This window comes from Elephas maximus, chromosome 17 (assembly GCF_024166365.1).
Source record: "Elephas maximus indicus isolate mEleMax1 chromosome 17, mEleMax1 primary haplotype, whole genome shotgun sequence".
Taxonomy (NCBI): Eukaryota; Metazoa; Chordata; class Mammalia; order Proboscidea; family Elephantidae; genus Elephas; species Elephas maximus.
In genome coordinates this window covers 87516824-87536377 of record NC_064835.1, presented here as the reverse complement: position 1 = coordinate 87536377, position 19554 = coordinate 87516824, and the positions used below count along the sequence as shown (strand labels likewise).

The 19554-nt window shown below is 41.3% G+C and overlaps 1 protein-coding gene across 2 annotated transcripts in view; it reads left to right on the top strand.

The window, feature by feature from the left end:
• Positions 1–19554, top strand: part of VWA3B (von Willebrand factor A domain containing 3B) — a 223956-nt gene that overhangs the window by 150144 nt on the left and 54258 nt on the right. For both annotated transcript variants that reach the window (XM_049857248.1, XM_049857247.1), the window contains exon 20: positions 6710–6828. In XM_049857248.1, coding sequence (XP_049713205.1) covers positions 6710–6828 — 119 coding nt within the window. The remainder of the gene's footprint in view (positions 1–6709; positions 6829–19554) is intronic.

Genomic DNA, 19554 nt, shown 5'->3' with positions numbered 1-19554 from the left:
AGGCACACCTTAGTCTTCAGGGTGACATCTTTGCGCTTCAACACTTTAAAGAGGTCTTTTGCAGCAGATTTGCCCAATGTGATGTGTCTTTTGATTTCTTGACTGCTGCATCTATGAGTGTTGATTGTGGATCCAAGTAAAATGAAATCCTCGACAACTTCAATCTTTTCTCCGTTTATCATGATGTTGCTCATTGGTTCAGTTGTGAGGATTTTTGTTTTCTTTTTTTTTATGTTGAGGTGCAGTCCATACCGAAAGCTGTGGTCTTTGATCTTCATCAGTAAGTGCTTCAAGTCCTCTTCACTTTCAGCAAGCAAGGTTGTGTCATCTGCATAACGCACGCTGTTAATGAGTCTTCCTCCAATCCTGATGCCCCGTTCTTCTTCCTATAGTCCAGCTTCTCGTATTATTTGCTCAGCATAAAGATTGAATAGGTATAGTGAAAGAATACAACCCTGACGCACACCTTTCCAGACTTAAAACCGCACGATATCCCCTTGTTCTTTTTGAACAACTACCTCTTGATCTATATACAGGTTCTTCATGGGCACAATTAAGTGTTCTGAAATTCCCATTCTTTGCAATGTTATCTATAACTTGTTATGATTTATACAGTCTAATGCCTTTGCATAGTCAATAAAACACCAGTAAATATCTTTCTGGTATTCTCTGCTTTCAGCCAGGATCCATCTGACATCAGCAATGATATCCCTGGTTCCACGTCCTCTTCTGAGCCTGGCCCGAATTTCTGGCAGTTTCCTGTTGATATACTGCTGCAGCTGTTTTTGAATGATCTTCAGCAAAATTTTGCTTGCATGTGATATTAACGATATTGTTCTATAATTTCCACATTCGGTTGAATCACCTTTCTTGGGAACAGGCATAACTATGGATCTCCTCCCGTCAGTCGGCCAGGAAGCTGTCGTCCATGTTTCTTGGCACAGACGAGTGAGCACTTTCAGTGCTGCATCCGTTTGTTGAAACACCTCAACTGATATTCCATCAATTCCTGGAGCCCTCTTTTTTGCCAATGCCTTCAGAGCAGCTTGGACCCCTTCCTTCAGAACCATTGGTTCCTGATCATATGCCACCTCTTGAAATGGTTGAACGTTAACCAATTCTTTTTGGTATAATGACTCTGTGTATTCTTTCCATCTTCTTTTGATGCTTCCTCTGTCGTTTAATATTTTCCCCCATGGAATCCTTCACTATTGCAACTCGAAGCTTGAATTTTTTCTTCAGCTCTTTCAGCTTGAGAAATGCCGAGCATGTTCTTCCCTTTTGGTTTTCCATCTCCAGGTCTTTGCACATGTCATTATAATACTTTACTTTGTCACCTTTTGAAATCTTCTGTTGTTTTTTTACTTCATCATTTCTTCCTTTTGCTTCAGCTATTCAATGTTCAAGAGGAAGTTTCAGAGTCTCTTCTGGCATCCATTTTGGTCTTTTCTTCCTTTCCTGTCTTTTTAATGACCTCTTGCTTTCTTCATGGATGATGTTCTTGATGTCATTCCATAACTTATCTGGTCTTTGGCCAAAGCGCTCAACGTATCAAATCTATTACCGAGATGGTCTCTAAGTTCAAGCGGGATATACTCAAGGTTGTACTTTGGCTCTCGTCGACTTGTTCTAATTTTCTTCACTTTCATCTTGAACTTGCGTATGAGCACTTGATGGTCTGTTCCCCAGTTGGCCCCCGGCCTTGTTCTGACTGATGATATTGAGCTTTTCCATTGCCTCTTTCCACAGATGTAGTTGATTTGATTCCTCTGTATTCCATCTGGCCAAGTCCATGTGTATAGACGCTGTTTATGTTGGTGAAAAAGGTATTTGCAATGAAGAAGTCGTTGGTCTTGCAAAATTCTATCATGCAATCTCTGGCATCGTTTCTATCACCAAGGGCATATTTTCCAACTACCGATCCTTCTTTGTTTCCAACTTTTGCATTCCAATCTCCAGTAATTATAAATGCATCCTGATTGTATGTTAGATCAATTTCAGACTGCAGAAGTTGGTAAAAATATTCAGTTTCTTCATCCATGTGTTTAGTGATTGGTGTGTAAATTTGAATAATAGTCGTTTTAACTGGTCTTCCTTGTAGGCATATGGATATTATCCTATCACTGACAGAGTTGTACTTCAGGATGAATCTTGAAATGTTCTTTTTGACCATGATTGCAACACGATTCTTCTTCAAGTTGTCATTCCCAGCATAGTAGACCATATGATTTTCCAATTCGGAATGGCCAATACCAGTCCATTTCAGCTCACTAATGCCTAGGGTATCGATGTTTACAAGTTCCATTTCATTTTTTATGATTTCCAATTTCCCTAAATTCATATTTCTTACATCTCATGTTCCAATTATTAATGGATGCTTGCAACTGTGTCTTCTCATTTTGAGCAAATGAAGGTCTGGAAAGCTTTACTCCATCCACATTGTTAAAGTCGACCCTACTTTGAGGAGACACTTCTTCCCCAGTTGTTTTTTGAGTGCCTTCCAACCTGGGGGACTCATCTTCCAGCACTGTATAAGACAATGTTCCACTGCTATTCGTAAGGTTTTCACTGGCTAATTCTTTTCAGAGGTAGACTGCCAGGTCCTTCTTCCTAAGCTGTCTTAATCTGGAAGCTCAGCTGAAACCTGTTCACAATGGGTGACCCTGCTGGTATCTGAATACCAGTGGCATAGCTTCCAGCATCACAGCAACATGCAAGCCCCCACAGTACAACAAACTGACAGACACATGAGGGTGTCACTCCTTTAGATAGTTTTTTTGCTTGGATTACTTTTAAAATTTCCTTCTATAGTTGATGTTCTTCAATTTTTCTACAGTGCATCTAGGTCTGGATTTATTTTTATTAAGTCTGTTTTACTGTGGTCTAACTTTTGATCTGAGGACTTATTTCTGTTTTTTCAATTGTATAAAACTCAATTATAACTTCAAATGCTGCTTCCCTAACAATTTTTCTATTTTATTCTCTTCTTTTGAAATTTTTAGTAGGTACATGTTGAAGTTTTTCTATCTGCCTATCTGCCTGTCTACCTGTCTATTTATCTGTCTATCTGCTTTTTGTCTTCCTGTGCTGCATTCTGGGAGAAGTCCTCATACTGTCTCCCAGTTTACCAGTTCTCTTTTTGAATGTGTCTAGTCTCGAAATTATTCTATCAAGATTATTTTATTATTTCAGTTTCAATGTCTATTTTTCCAAGATAGATCATTTCATTTTTTTAAATTTTTGTTGTGCAATAGGTGAAAGTTTACAGAGCAAATTAGTTTCACATTCGATAGTTTGTACCTAAAGTGTTCCATGGTATTGTTTCATTCCCCACAGTGTCAGCACTGTCCCCATTTCTGCCCTAGAATTGTTTCTTTTTCCTATCCATTTCTTCTTATGACACTTCTGAATTTTTTTTTGTACTCACATCTTTGTTGTTGTTACTGACATCTTTGAACACCCTAATCATAATTAATTTAAAGTCACTGTTAGATGGCCCATAAAGTTAATTTCTTCTCCTGTGAGTTGACATGCTGACTGTTGATTGGTTGGGCCCTGGTCTCACTCACAGTCTCCGGTGGTCTCCAGCGGCTAAGATCCCACCGCTCCCTGCCGTCCTACAGAGCCCAACAAGCTGCAGCTCTAACCCTGTTCACTTCACCTTTTTCTTCTACTTTTGGTCTCCAGAAATCCTTTTTTCCAATTCTTTATCAAGCACGCATCTTCCTTTTTTTCCTATTTCTTCTTTTCCTTTTTTTCTATTTATACGTCTTTTTCCCTTAAACAATAGTAATAACAATATTTTTAAAATATAATTCTGGAGCGAAAGGGAACATAAAAGCATAAACTATGTCATCCTGAATAAAAGTAAAAATTTACTTATTGAAATTAATTTTCCACGTTTCCAAAATGCCTACTTGCTCTTTATGGTTGGAATCATATGCAACTTTGAAAAGATGATGATATAATCTTGGTAGCCACCTGTTAGCTGAACTTTATTTTTCCTTTTGTCTAAATATTAAGTTATGAAATAAAAAAATTTGTTGACACACATTATTCATTTATCAAAAACATTTATTGAGGACACAATATGTGCCAGGTACTGTTCAAAATAATGGGAATACGGTACTGGATAAAGCCCAGGCTCTGCTCTTAAGGAGCTTACATTCTACTAGGGCAACAGATGGTAAGCAACCAGGTAAAGGTCTAATACTCCAGGTGCTAATAAGAGTAAAGCAAAATTGGGGAGAAAAGAACGATGGGGTGTTCTGACTCTAGGGAAGATGCAGTAATCATACTCCACCCTGTTCCTCTCAATGAGTACAAATATAGTCCCGGACAGAATACATGGAGCAGCTAGCTACTTATGGACTTTGAAAATGAAATGGTCGTGGAAGAATTGGGGAGGGAGAACAGAATTCTAAGTTCCACCAAACTATCAGTGAATTTACTGTTTTTCCCCTTGGAATTTCTTGGCATGAAATCAGAAGCATCTCAAAATTCAGAAGTATGTACCAAGTGCCTACAGAAGGAATACAAAAAGACGCCCTCTCCTTCTAGTGTAAGGATTAGGACAGGGGGCCCTATGGGTCAGAGGGAGTGGGGACAGTCTCATTTGTTTTTCATTCTTTCCTTCTCTCCAACCTCCATCCCCGGCAGTCCATGGCATAAATGATGTCAGGGGCAGTAGGGAAGAAGCCTGTAACTTTGTGGGAGGGGAACCCCTCTCTCTGACCAGAAAAGTTGTGGTTCCAAGAGTGTGAGGCTAATTCCTGTACGTTCTCTCTCTCCTCCTGCCCTTGGCCCCGGATGCAGGCACAGTCGTTGGCCTTGCTAGAGATGCAGGAAAATTAAAGTCCTAGCTTGTTGGCTGGAGGAAAAGGGGAAGAAAGACCCTACAGTACTAAAAAGTGTCAGGGGGATCATGGAGAGGAAGTAAGAAAACTTTATTGAGAGATCTGAATAAATTAGGAGATGTTAAAATGTTTCCTGCTTAGAAGACTGGCAAACCTCAAATTAGGCTGAGTTTAATGAATCTTAATCAAAATTCCAATAGATATTTGTTTTAGCTTGACGTCCGGCATTCACTTGAAAGAATAAGAAAGCACCATAGTTTTTTTTAAGGGAAACTTACTCAACATTAAAACAAATATTAGCACTTATTATGGAGTCCCTGGATAGTGCAAATGGTTAAATGCTTGGCTACAAGCCTGAAGGTTGGCAGTTCGAACCCATCCAGAGGCACCTTGGAAGACAGGCCTGGCGATCTGCTTCCAAAAGGTCACAGTCTTGAAAACCCTATGGAGCAGTTCTACTCTGCACACATGGGGTCACAATGTGTTAGAATCAATGTCAACTAATAACAGCAGCGGCAGCACTTCTTATAAAGCTGTAGTACTTAAAACAGTATGGTATTAGTGCAAGAAGTACAAATAGTTCAGCTGAAGGTACAGAATATCACAGTCGAAAAATCTGCCCTAGTATTGATAAAAAATTGGCATGTGATAAAATATCCTGGTCACAACAGATGGCTAAAAAATGGATTACTAACAAAACAAAGTCACTAAACACCGTATCTGAAAAATTAAATGTAGGAAATAAAATCATGAAACCTTGAGAAGAAATTATAGATCTCTGACCACAAAATGGGCATGGACTTACTAAGCTAAAAAATGATTTTCACTGTGTAAGAATTTAAAAATTCTATATATCAAAAAAGAAATAATAAAGCTAAATGACAAAAGTCCAGATCTGGAAAATATTTACAATAAATATGTCAAAGGGCTGATAGTAAGATAAGAGGAATTTTTGGACATAGAGAGGGATTCTCAGTAGTACTTTCACTTTAATGTTCAACTATTAATCATATACACTTATTAACCGATCAACATTTTAAAATATTAAAGAAGTAACTTTCCTCTAAATTTTTACAGAGTACTTAAACTACTAATTGACCAAGCCTTGTGGGTTTAATCAATTAATATTCCCCAAATATTTAAACACTGATTCTAAGCTTAGGCAAATATTTTTTAATAATAAAACCACGAGTCTACTGTATCAGGTTCTGGAGGTGGAAATGGGTGCTGGCGGTGGGCAGAAGTGCTGCTGTTGCCGGGCTGGTGAGCTGTCTTCTGTGTGTACCTGACAGACCAGAAAAATATATTTTTCTAGTAAGTTAAATTCAGACTCATTTCTCTCATATTCATCCCTTCGTATACTTCATTATTCTTATAAAATGTGGTTTCTATGGCCACTAAACCTTATTTGTCTGACATGTCTAATCTCTTATAAATTAAGAAGGAAAATGGTCAAAGGACAGATAATCTCAAAAGAAAATCAAATGTAAAATAAATATGTGAGGGGCATGTTTAACCCAAATAGTAACTTACAAATAAGCAACAAGGAGATTCTATTTCTTATTGCCCACGGTTTACAGAGGCTTATTGTGAAGACAACACTCAATTTTGACCAGGGTTTCCTGAGACAGGGTGGTGGTGGTGCTCGTGGTGGCTATTTTAAAAATAGTAAAAATATCGGAAGGAAAAGGTGAGCGATGGTATCTCTGATCCTTGTTTTCTTCTTTATGATTTTCTACAAGTATAATGTGTTGATTTTATAGCCAGAAAGACATATTGTACAGCCATGTAGATAATTTTTAAAGAACATGTTAACCTATCAAGTGACACTTTCCTTTGGTATTGGTGTGTAGGTTTTCCCTCTGGCTCATGTGTGCAACGACACAAATAAGATGACATTAATTAACCCCCAGGGAGTAAAGCTCAACATCTACAAGCAGAAAGTAGAACAAGCAATTAAGTCCTATGAAAAGTGAGTATCGCTCTTGGCTGCTCTCTAAGGAATGTGGATTCTGTTGGCTTGCTTTCTCCTATTTCACCTTGGACTTTCCATCTGAAGCTGCTATTTAAAAAATTCTCCATAAGGAATAGCAACAGCAGCAGCAGCAGCTAACATATTTACAAAGCTTAAAAAAAAAAAAAAAAAACTTCCATTTCCAAAATCTATAGAAATCTCATATTTCCGTGAGATCCGTGAAGTTTTCCTTGTGGCAGAGCGAATTTGGTCATTTTACCACCTAATGTCTGTAAAGTGACTAATGAAACTCCGCAGTATGGTGAGATAATGGAGATATCTAAGTGTATATTATTATTTTAAAAATTATATAAAGCTCAGGAAGATAATCAAATTTACGGCAGTGAAAATTATCATCTTGAGTAGTCACCGTGTCAGTGCTAACGCAGGAGGCATCTTTTCACAAGGGCGTGTAAGCCAGCCTTCCCCCGTGAAGAAAGCTCTAATCACCTCCCACCCCACCCCAGCACGAACTGTAATTAATCCTTGGTCACAGCACTTAATGAAGCTTCAAGCGTGCCCAGCTTCTTCAGGCAAGCCTGCTCTTGGCTCTGGAAGCTGTGCCATTGGGTTTTCATGTGCACCATGTGGTTGGATAAACTGAAAAATACCCGAAAGTTAATGAGGCCCAGGCAAGCATTTGCTGGTCTAGTGTTCAGAAATGTAAGGCCCAACTCCTGCCTACATGGACTACTCGATCCAGCTGAAGCCTGCTGTGCGAAAGCAGGCCTGTCCCCACTGGGCCCATCACAGACCTCTCCCTATCTCCTTAAACTTAAGCCTCTTCCACTGGCCTCGCCTAAAAACTGAGGCTGTCTTATACCAGCTCCTTCAGCTGCTTCCACCTGCTCCTCAGTATTTTTCCGAATCTTTATCTAATCAGGCCAAACAAACCCCTTGCCACCGAGTCAGTTCTAATTCACAGTGACCCTCTAGGACAGAGTAGAACTGCCCCATAGGGTTTCCAAGGAGTGGCTGGTGGATTCAAATTGCCGGCCTTTTGGTTAGCAGCCGAACTCTTAACTACTGTGCCACCAGGGCTCCCCCGGCCAGACAGGCATGAGCTATTCCAAAGCTCACCCTTTCGCTGGAGTCTGAGACTTGGCTGCACAGATTGACCCTCATGCTTGCTCCTCCCTCTTCCTTTGCCTCTCCTCCTGCAGATGGAGAGACTCCTGTTATGTTCCTCTTCCTGTTGTCACCCGGCTGGCCTCTTTCATCCCCTTCTTGCCTCAGTGCCAATGGTCATCCTCAAGGAGGCATTTCCCAGTCACCCTCCATACCACACCCTGCCTGAGGCCCTCACAGCCCTCGAAGCTTCCACACAGGCCCTGGGCTTATTGACTGTCTCTCTTGGCCAGAATGTGGGCTCCTGAGGCCAGGGGCCTGGGCAGCCTTGTTTTCTCCTTTATCTCCTATTCTGAGCAATTGATTGGCATATCATAAGTGCTCAATAAATCATCAAATTGCATATATTTAAATATTCAACTTGAATTTAATGTAATTCAAATTTAGCTGTTAAAAGTCTTCAAGTTCAGTTATTCAAAATGTGATATAGTAACATTATTCAAATTATAATTTAATTTGCTTGAGTAATTCAAATATCTGAGTTCTGTAATCACCCTGTGTGGTTCAGGGGACAAGCTAGAGCTTTGAGGCCAGGTGGTTCTGGGCTTCATGCTTGCCTCTGACACCTGCTCTGGGGCCAGTCATGTGACAATCGTGGCATCAGAAAGACAACACCTTTCTCACAGGGCTGTTGCGAATGAGTATTTGAACTTTATATGAAGAGCAATTAATTTACTTACTTCCCCCTTTCATTCTCTAAGTCTGCCAATCCTAAAAATAACCATAAATACATGGGGTGCCATAGTCACACGGCTCTTCCCACTGGTTTACCCTTTCTCAAAGGTTTCAAGAGTGAGGGCACCCCCCCTTCCCAGGCAGGGGAGACCCCTTCATTATTAACAAAACCAGGATACAGACATAGTAAGTGATTTGTTCCATTTCTCACTCCCCGTGAGCAAAAGAACCTGGAAAAGCCTTTTAGCACCCTCTAGAGACATAAAGGAGCCCTGGTGGCGCAGTGGTTAAGAGCTCGGCTGCCAGCCAAAAGGTTGGCAGTGGGAATCCACCGGCTGCTCCTTGGAAACCCTATAGGGCGATTTTGCTCTGTCCTGTAGGGTCCCCATGAGTCGGAATCAACTCAGTGGCAATGGGTTTAGTTTTTTTGGTTGTTATCTTTCTGTTTATAAAAAAGATTAAAGAAACACTTCCAGATGCGTTAAAACATCCTTAACAACGCGGTGGTGATAATAATGATGTTTTGATGCACATACCCATTTATTGTAATGAACCGTTGTATTGCCTTGAATTTTTAATACAATAGACTTTACGGGGTTGGTTTGTAACTACAGGTTGTACATAAGTTGGATGTTCATAACCTATCGTCGTTATAGTCTTATCATTAATAATACTGATATTTAATAAGATTAGTATTTGTTATTTAATATTAATTTCCATTTACAATAAGTACTATCTTCTCATTATTTAATCATATTGATATTATACAGAACAAAGCTTCCTGGTATTTTGCTTTCAATAGTATTTAAGAATATTTTTGGTGTACATGTCGATTTGCTTTTCCTTCTTGGTCTGCCTTTCTAAGGATACACAGACTATGAAAAATAATCAATGAAATTTAGGTTACCCTCACCCCTACTCCAAATATATGTTTCTAAGGAGTTTCCTATGAAAAGTAAGCCAGATACAACCCTAAACCAAATGGTTAAGGATGACCAGGCAAATGAGAATGTCATAGCCATTTGGTCAAAATAATGACATAAATGATCTATTTTGGTCACACTTAGTACCCATGTGTGTAGGTCCTTCTGTTTCATATTTTAAGAATTGAGGCAGCAATTTTGGCTTCCTGCGTCTGAGCATAAGCTTTGAGTCAGCATTGCCGGGGCTAGATGGATTCCGGGCTGATTTTCTACAGCTTATTTTGGATGTGAGTCTACAGTCAAGGTTAGAAACTTCAGACCCACAGGAGAAGCGTCAGCTCTAACCTGAGGCTGGGACCATTCTTGGATTGCTCTGCTTATTGTCTCCAATTTGCAGGGACTTCCGAAGGGCCGTTTGTCAACCTCCTTTGAAATCGAGTCGATCCTTGGTGCAAGTGAACTTGAGAACTAAATCTGCTGCCATCAAGTCAGTTCTGTCTCATAGCAACCCTATAGGACAGAGAAGAACTGCCCCCTAGAGTTTCCAAAGAGTGGCTGGTGGATTCGAACTGCTGAACTTTTGGTTAGCAGCTGAGCTCTTAACTACTGCGCCACCAGGGCTCCAAATTGAAAACAAGCGATACAGAAATCTAGTGAATGCAACCCCTCAACCAAGGCTCACTCTCCTAAAACAAAGAGGACAACTGTTGTTAGTAAAGTTCCCGGTCCCAGTGGCTGACCAGCCCAGGAGAGGCCCTCACATCCACCGCCCTCCTGGCTTCCCACAGGGTCTCGTCTAATCCCACATGTTTAGCAACTTTCCTAGGGCTGCCTCCCCAGTCAGTGGGGCCAGGGTCAGCACACCCTCAGGCTACCCTTCTGTTCACTCCCAGTTTTTCTCTCACAACACCCTGCTTGTATGCTCTGAAACATTTCGGTGAAAAGGGAAAATAGGAGAATAACAAAGTATGAAAATACACTCTTGGAAAAAATATTTTCCAAAAGATCAAATTAGACTTCGAGACATGCGCTGACTAATTGGACCCACATTCGCCAGCAGTTTCTCAGGCATCTAAGCCTCGTCCTTCTTCAGAACCTGGAGGGAACAAGTGCTGAGTTACTCCCAGGGCTTTCTGCACACGCATCTCAGCTCTCTCAGCACCAAGGCTAGGTGGTACTACCCTTGTTCTATGGATGAGAAAATGGAGTTTCATAAAGTTATGTGACTCAGGATCATACAGCAACAAAGTGTAGGTGTTGAGGCTTGAACCCTGACCTGTGTGGCTTCAAAGCCCTTGTCTGCGCTGCCAGTCTCCACCTCAAGCCTTAGGTTAAAGAGAATATCAAATAAAGATTTTTTAAGAAAAGCACATACACCCCACAAAGTGCATACTGTGAGTCTTTTTAACAAGTCCTAGAAGCCTCTATCGTTTTTACATGAACCACGTGCATTAAAGAAACCCAGTTTCTAAATAGGCCCCAAAGAACTGAAACTTCACAGGAGACAGAAGCACTGAGGTGGCTTATTTCCCTGCCCTCTTCCGACTCTGACACCTGCAGGGCGTTTTCTTGTGTCAGATACAATTCCTTGTGCTGTGCACACACTGGCTCATTGAGTCCTTGCAGTAGGAAGGTACGATCCTTATCCCCATTTTACAGAAAAGGTGGTCCTGGCCAAAGTCTCTCAGCTAGTCAGAGGAGGAGCTAGTCAAGCTTGGGCCTCCTGGCTCCTGAGTGTATACTCTGAGCCACCATGCCAGGCTCCCTGGCCATGCTCTCCCCAGGCTCACGATGGCAGAGCAGCCAGGACGGTGTCCCCTGAGGTGTGCCCAGAGCTGAGCTCCGCCGGTGGGAGTCCAGTGATGAGGTCCTGCCTCCTGGAGAGGGGCAGCATTTCCCACCTCATTTTACTGAAGCCGTGTTCTCTCCAGAAGCACTCACTCATGACCCCTGGAGCCCATGTTCTGCGCCCCACACTGCAGGAAGCCTGATCTGGGTGGTGACGTAGCAGAACAGAGCTGGGCTGGAAACTCTGAAAGAAGCAGCAGTGATTAACAACAAGGAGAGGAGCTGTAACTGCCCTACAGGCACCACTGGCTTCAACTTCCTTCTTTCCCCTTGGGGTGACGCTGTCTCTCTGAAAATGTATTCAACGATGAGCGTCAGCCCCCGTGTGGCCAGCGCACTGCGGGCGGATGGGCACGGCGGCACTTCACCTGTCTGCACTTCTCACAGCCTCACCTGGAGGGTGAGGGGTCAGGCTGGTTGACCTCTAAACTGTCCTGACCCTATTAGCCTCTTTTGCTCTGAAAACCCAGGTAGAAGACAAGGCAAACTAAGGGCCAAGTTACGTTTTTCTCAGGAAGAAAATGGCAGGTGTTTAGATTCATTACCCGAAAAAACCAGTTGTCGTCAAGTGGATTCCGACTCACGGGGCCCCGTGTGTTTTAGAGTCGAACTGTGCTCCGTAGTGTTTTCAGTGGCTGTGACCTTTCACAAGTAGGTCTCTAGGTTGGTTTTTTTTTTTTTTTTTTCATAACTTTTATTAAGCTTCAAGTGAACGTTTACAAATCCAATCAGTCTGTCACATATAAGTTTACACACATCTCACTCCCTACTCCCACTTGCTCTCCCCCTCTTGAGTCAGCCCTTTCAGTCTCTCCTTTCTTGACAATTTTGCCAGCTTCCCTCTCTCTCTATCCTCCCATCCCCCCTCCAGACAAGAGCTGCCAACACACTCTCAAGTGACCACCTGATATAATTAGCTCACTCTTCATCAGCATCTCTCTCCCCCCCACTGACCAGTCCCTTTCATGTCTGATGAGTTGTCTTCGGGGATGGTTCCTGTCCTGTGTCAACAGAAGGTCTGGGGAGCATGGCCGCCGGGATTCCTCCAGTCTCAGTCAGACCATTAAGTTTGGTCTTTTTATGAGAATTTGGGGTCTGCATCCCACTGATCTCCTGTTCCCTCAGGGGTCCTCTGCTGTGCTCCCTGTCAGGGCAGTCATCGATTGTGGCCGGGCACCAACTAGTTCTTCTGGTCTCAGGATGATGTAGGTCTCTGGTTCATGTGGCCCTTTCTGTCTCTTGGGCTCTTAGCTGTCGTGTGACCTTGGTGTTCTTCATTTTCCTTTGCTCCAGGTGGGTTGAGACCAATTGCTGCATCTTAGATGGCCGCTTGTTAGCATTTAAGACCCCAGACGCCACATTTCAAAGTGGGATGCAGAATGATTTCATAATAGAATTATTTTGCCAATTGACTTAGAAGTCCCTGCAAACCATGTTCCCCAGACCCCCGCGCTTGCTCCGCTGACCTTTGAAGCATTCATTTTATCCCGGAAACTTCTTTGCTTTTGGTCCAGTCCAATTGAGCTGACCTTCCATGTATTGAGTGTTGTCTTTCCCTTCACCTAAAGCAGTTCTTATCTACTGATTAATCAATAAAAAACCCTCTCCCACCCTCCCTCCCTCCCCCCCTCGTAACCACAAAAGTATGTGTTCTTCTCAGGTTTACTATTTCTCAAGATCTTATAATAGTGGTCTTATACAATATTTGTCCTTTTGCCTCTGACTCATTTCGCTCAGCATAATGCCTTCGAGGTTCCTCCATGTTATGAAATGTTTCACAGATTCGTCACTGTTCTTTAACGATGCGTAGTATTCCATTGTGTGAATATACCACAATTTATTTACCCATTCATCCGTTGATGGACACCGTGGTTGCTTCCAACTTTTTGCTATTGTAAACAGAGCAGCAATAAACATGGGTGTGCATGTATCTGTTTGTATGAAGGCTCTTGTATCTCTAGGGTATATTCCTAGGAGTGGGATTTCTGGGTTGTATGGTAGTTCTATTTCTAACTGTTTAAGATAACGCCAGATAGATTTCCAAAGTGGTTGTACCATTTTACATTCCCACCAGCAGTGTATGAGAGTTCCAATCTCTCCGCAGCCTCTCCAACATTTATTATTTTATATTTTTTGGATTAATGCCAGCCTTGCTGGTGTGAGATGGAATCTCATCGTAGTTTTAATTTGCATTTCTCTAATGGCTAATGATCGAGAGCATTTTCTCATGTATCTGTTGGCTGCCTGAATATCTTCTTTAGTGAAATGTGTGTTCATATCCTTTGCCCACTTCTTGATTGGGTTGTTTGTCTTTTTGTGGTTGAGTTTTGACAGAATCATGTAGATTTTAGAGATCAGGCGCTGGTCGGAGATGTCATAGCTGAAAATTCTTTCCCAATCTGTAGGTGGTCTTTTTACTCTTTTGGTGAAGTCTTTAGATGAGCATAGGTGTTTGATTTTTAGGAGCTCCCAGTTATCGGGTTTCTCTTCATCATTTTTGGTAATGTTTTGTATTCTGTTTATGCCTTGTATTAGGGCTCCTAGGGTTGTCCCAATTTTTTCTTCCATGATCTTTATCGTTTTAGTCTTTATGTTTAGGTCTTTGATCCACTTGGAGTTAGTTTTTGTGCATGGTGTGAGGTATGGGTCCTGTTTCATTTTTTTGCAAAGGGATATCCAGTTATGCCAGCACCATTTGTTAAAAAGGCTATCTTTTCCCCAGTTAATTGACACTGGTCCTTTGTCAAATATCAGCTGCTCATACGTGGATGGATCTATGTCTGGGTTCTCAATTCTGTTCCATTGGTCTATGTGTCTGTTGTTGTACCAATACCAGGCTGTTTTGACTACTGTGGCTGTATAATAGGTTCTGAAGTCAGGTAAGGTGGGGCCTCCCACTTTCTTCTTCTTTTTCAGTAGTGCTTTGCTTATCCGGGGCTTCTTTCCCTTCCATATGAAATTGGTGATTTGTTTCTCTATCCCCTTAAAATATGACATTGGAATTTGGATCGGAAGTGCGTTAAATGTATAGATGGCTTTTGGTAGAATAGACATTTTTACTATGTTAAGTCTTCCTATCCATGAGCAAGGTATGTTTTTCCACTTAAGTATGTCCTTTTGAATTTCTTGTAGTAGAGCTTTGTAGTTTTCTTTGTATAGGTCTTTTACATCCTTGGTAAGATTTATTCCTAAGTATCTTATCTTCTTGGGGGCTACTGTGAATGGTATTGATTTGGTTATTTCCTCTTCGGTGTTCTTTTTGTTGATGTAGAGGAATCCAAGTGATTTTTGTATGTTTATTTTATAACCTGAGACTCTGCCAAACTCTTCTATTAGTTTCAGTAGTTTTCTGGAGGATTCCTTAGGGTTTTCTGTGTATATAATCATGTCATCTGCAAATAGTGATAACTTTACTTCTTTCTTCCTTGCCAATCCGGATACCTTTTATTTCTTTGTCTAGGCTAATTGCCCTGGCTAAGACTTCCAACACGATGTTGAATAAGAGCGGTGATAAAGGGCATCCTTGTCTGGTTCCCGTTCTCAAGGGAAATGCTTTCAGGTTCTCTTCATTTAGAGTGATATTGGCTGTTGGCTTTGCATAGATGCCCTTTATTATGTTGAGGAATTTTCCTTCAATTCCTATTTTGGTAAGAGTTTTTATCATAAATGGGTGTTGGACTTTGTCAAATGCCTTTTCTGCATCAATTGATAAGATCATGTGGTTTTTGTCTTTTGTTTTATTTATGTGATGGATTACATTAATGGTTTTTCTGATATTAAACCAGCCTTGCATACCTGGTATAAATCCCACTTGATCAGGGTGAATTATTTTTTTGATGTGTTGTTGGATTCTATTGGCTAGAATTTTGTTGAGGATTTTTGCATCAATGTTCATGAGGGATACAGGTCTATAATTTTCTTTTTTTGTAATGTCTTTACCTGGTTTTGGTATCAGGGAGATGGTGGCTTCATAGAATGAGTTGAGTAGTATTCCGTCATTTTCTATGCTTTGGAATACCTTTAGTAGTAGTGGTGTTAACTCTTCTCTGAAAGTGTGGTAGAACTCTGCAGTGAAGCCGTCCGGGCCAGGGCTTTTTTTTTGTTGGGAGTTTTTTGATTACCGTTTCAATCTCTTTTTTTGTTATGGGTCTATTTAGTTGTTCTACTTCTGAATGTGTTAGTTTAGGTAGGTAGTGTTTTTCCAGGAATTCATCCATTTCTTCTAGGTTTTCAAATTTGTTAGAGTACAATTTTTCATAATAATCTGAAATGATTCTTTTAATTTCATTTGGTTCTGTTGTGATGTGGTCCTTCTCATTTCTTATTCGGGTTATTTGTTTCCTTTCCTGTATTTCTTTAGTCAGTCTAGCCAATGGTTTATCAATTTTGTTAATTTTTTCAAAGAACCAGCTTTTGGCTTTGTTAATTCTTTCAATTGTTTTTCTGTTCTCTAATTCATTTAGTTCAGGTCTAATTTTTATTATTTGTTTTCTTCTGGTGCCTGATGGATTCTTTTGTTGCTCAGTTTCTATTTGTTCAAGTTGTAGGGACAGTTCTCTGCTTTTGGCTCTTTCTTCTTTTTGTATGTGTGCATTTATTGATATAAATTGGCCTCTGAGCACTGCTTTTGCTCTGTCCCAGAGGTTTTGATAGGAAGTATTTTCATTCTTGTTGCATTCTATGAATTTCCTTATTCCCTCCTTGATGTCTTCTATAACCCAGTCTTTTTTCAGGATGGTGTTGTTCATTTTCCAAGTATTTGATTTCTTTTCCCTAGTTTTTCTGTTATTGATCTCTAGTTTTATTGCCTTGTGGTCTGAGAAGATGCTTTGTAATATTTCGATGTTTTGGATTCTGCAAAGGTTTGTTTTATGACCTAATATGTGGTCTATTCTAGAGAATGTTCCATGTGCACTAGAAAAAAAAGTATACTTTGCAGCAGTTGGGTGGAGAGTTCTGTGTAAGTCAATGAGGTCAAGTTGGTTGATTGTTGTAATTAGATCTTCCGTGTCTCTGTTGAGCTTCTTACTGGATGTCCTGTCCTTCTCCGAAAGTGGTGTGTTGAAGTCTGCTACTATAATTGTGGAGGTATCTATCTCGCTTTTCAATTCTGTTAAAATTTGATTTATGTATCTTGCAGCCCTCTCATTGGGTGCATAAATATTTAATATGGTTATGTCTTCCTGATCAATTGTCCCTTTTATCATTATATAGTGTCCTTCTTTATCCTTTGTGGTGGATTTAAGTCTAAAGTCTATTTTGTCAGAAATTAATATTGCTACTCCTCTTCTTTTTTGCTTATTGTTTGCTTGATATACTTTTTTCCATCCTTTGAGTTTTAGTTTGTTTGTGTCTCTAAGTCTAAGGTGTGTCTCTTGTAGGCAGCATATAGATGGATCGTGTTTCTTTATCCAGTCTGTGATTCTCTGTCTCTTTATTGGTGCATTTAGTCCATTTACATTCAGGGTAATTATAGATAAATAAGTTTTTAGTGCTGTCATTTTGATGCCTTTTTATGTGTGTTGTTGACAATTTCATTTTTCCACATACTTTTTTGTGCTGAGGCGTTTTTCTTAGTAAATTGTGAGATCCTCATTTTCATAGTGCTTGACTTTATGTTAGTTGAGTCGTTACGTTTTTCTTGGTTTTTATCTTGAGTTATAGAGTTGTTATACCTTTTTGTGGTTACCTTATTATTTACCCCTATTTTTCTAAGTAAAAACCTCACTTGTATTGTTCTATATCGCCTTGTATCACTCTCCATATGGCAGTTCAATGCCTCCTGTATTTAGTCCCTCTTTTTGATTATTGTGATCTTTTACCTATTGACTTCCATGATTCCCTGTTATGTGTATTTTTTTTTAATTAATCTTAATTTGTTTTTGTGATTTCCCTATTTGAGTTGATATCAGGACGATCTGTTTTGTGACCTTGTGTTGTGCCGATATCTGATATTACTGGTTCTCTGACCAAACAATATCCTTTAGTATTTCTTGTAGCTTTGGTTTGGTTTTTGCAAATTCTCTAAACTTGTGTTTGTCTGTAAATATCTTAATTTCGCCTTCATATTTCAGAGAGAGTTTTGCTGGATATATGATCCTTGGCTGGCAGTTTTTCTCCTTCAGTGTTCTGTATATGTCGTCCCATTCCCTTCTTGCCTGCATGGTTTCTGCTGAGTAGTCAGAACATATTCTTATTGATTCTCCCTTGAAGGAAACCTTTCTTTTCTCCCTGGCTGCTTTTAAAATTTTCTGTTTATCTTTGGTTTTGGTGAGTTTGATGATAATATGTCTTGGTGTTTTTCTTTTTGTATCAATCTTAAATGGGGTTCGATGAGCATCTTGGATAGATATCCTTTCGTCTTTCATGATGTCAGGGAAGTTTTCTGTCAGGAGTTCTTCAACTATTTTCTCTGTGTTTTCTGTCCCCCCTCCCTGTTCTGGGACTCCAATCACCCGCAGGTTATCCTTCTTGATAGAGTCCCACATAATTCTTAGGGTTTCTTCATTTTTTTTAATTCTTTTATCTGATTTTTTTTCAGCTATGTTGGTGTCGATTCCCTGGTCCTCCAGATGTCCCAGTCTGCATTCTAATTGCTCGAGTCTGCTCCTCTGACTTCCTAGTGCATTGTCTAATTCTGTTATTTTATTGTTAATCTTTTGGATTTCTACATGTTATCTCTCTATGGATTCTTGCAACTTATTAATTTTTCCAGTATGTTCTTGAATAATCTTTTTGAGTTCTTCAACAGTTTTATCAGTGTGTTCCTTGGCTTTTTCTGCAGTTATCCTAATTTCATTTGTGATATCATTAAGCATTCTGTAAATTAGTTTTTTATATTCTGTATCTGATAATTCCAAGATTGTATCTTCATTTGGGAAAGATTTTGATTCTTTTGTTTTGGGGGTTGGAGAAGCTGTCATGGTCTGCTTCTTTAAGTGGTTTGATATGGATTGTTGTCTCCGAGCCATCACTGGGAAACTAGTTTTTCCAGAAAATCCGCTAAAAAAAAAAATGCAGTCAGATCCCTATCAGAGTTCTCCCTCTGGCTCAGGCTATTCAGATGTTAATGAAGCTGCCTGGGGAGGGTGGGGGAGGGAACAGAGAGATAGGAGAGTAGCACCTCAGAATATAGCCAGAGTTGCTTGTCTTGCTTGGAATGACTATTATATCTGAGACTCCTGCGGGGTGCGTCGCCTATGTGTGCTGGCTGTGTGGAGATTGCCCCCAGGGTGTCTGGCCCGCTGGAGTCACGGTCAGATCCTCCGCTTCCAGCCCCACGCCCAGCGTCAAGACTCCCCTACTGGGACGGTGCACTCTCGACTCCAAAATCAGTCGCTGCCTCCCGGGGACTTCTCGTCCCTCCAGCCGCGTGACCGTGCCGCCGCCGAGAACCAGTTGGGCCTCCTCCCGGGGTTAGTTCAGATGGGTGGAGCAGCTCCCCGTGCTTGTGCCGTGACCGAGTGTCCCGGCTGGGACGCTGTTCTCCCCGCTCCAATACCAGTCCCTGCCTCCCAGGGACTTCTCCTACCAGCTGCATCCCACGCCGCCCGCGTGACCCGGCTGGTCCCCTTCCCGGAGTTAGTTCAGGGGGGTGGAGCAGCTCTCCGTGTTTATGCCATACCTGCGTCCAGTCCAAATCCCTGCGGGATGGTTCCCCGGCTCAGACGCTGCTCTTTCTGCTCCGAGAGCAGTCACTGCCTCCCGGGGACTTCTCCTACCGGCTGCGTCCCACGCCGCCCGTGGAACCGGCTGGTCCCCCTCCCGGGGTTAGTTCAGGGGGGTGGAGCCGCTCTCTGTGCTTGTGCCGTACCTGACTGGTACGCTGGCTCCAGGCTCTGGAAACAATCGCTGCTTCCCCGTATTAGTTCGTTCTCCGTCTCTAAATCTGTGTTTGTTGTTCAGGGTTCGTAGATTGTTATGTATGTGATCGATTCACTTGTTTTTCCGTGTCTTTGTTGTAAGAGGGATCCGAGGTAGCGTCTGCCTAGTCCGCCATCTTGGCTCCGCCTCTAGGTTTTTATGTTGAGGTGCTTCTGGGTGGATTTGAACCGCCAACCTTTCAGTTAGTAGCTGAGCTTGTAACTGTTTGCACCACTCAGGGACTCCT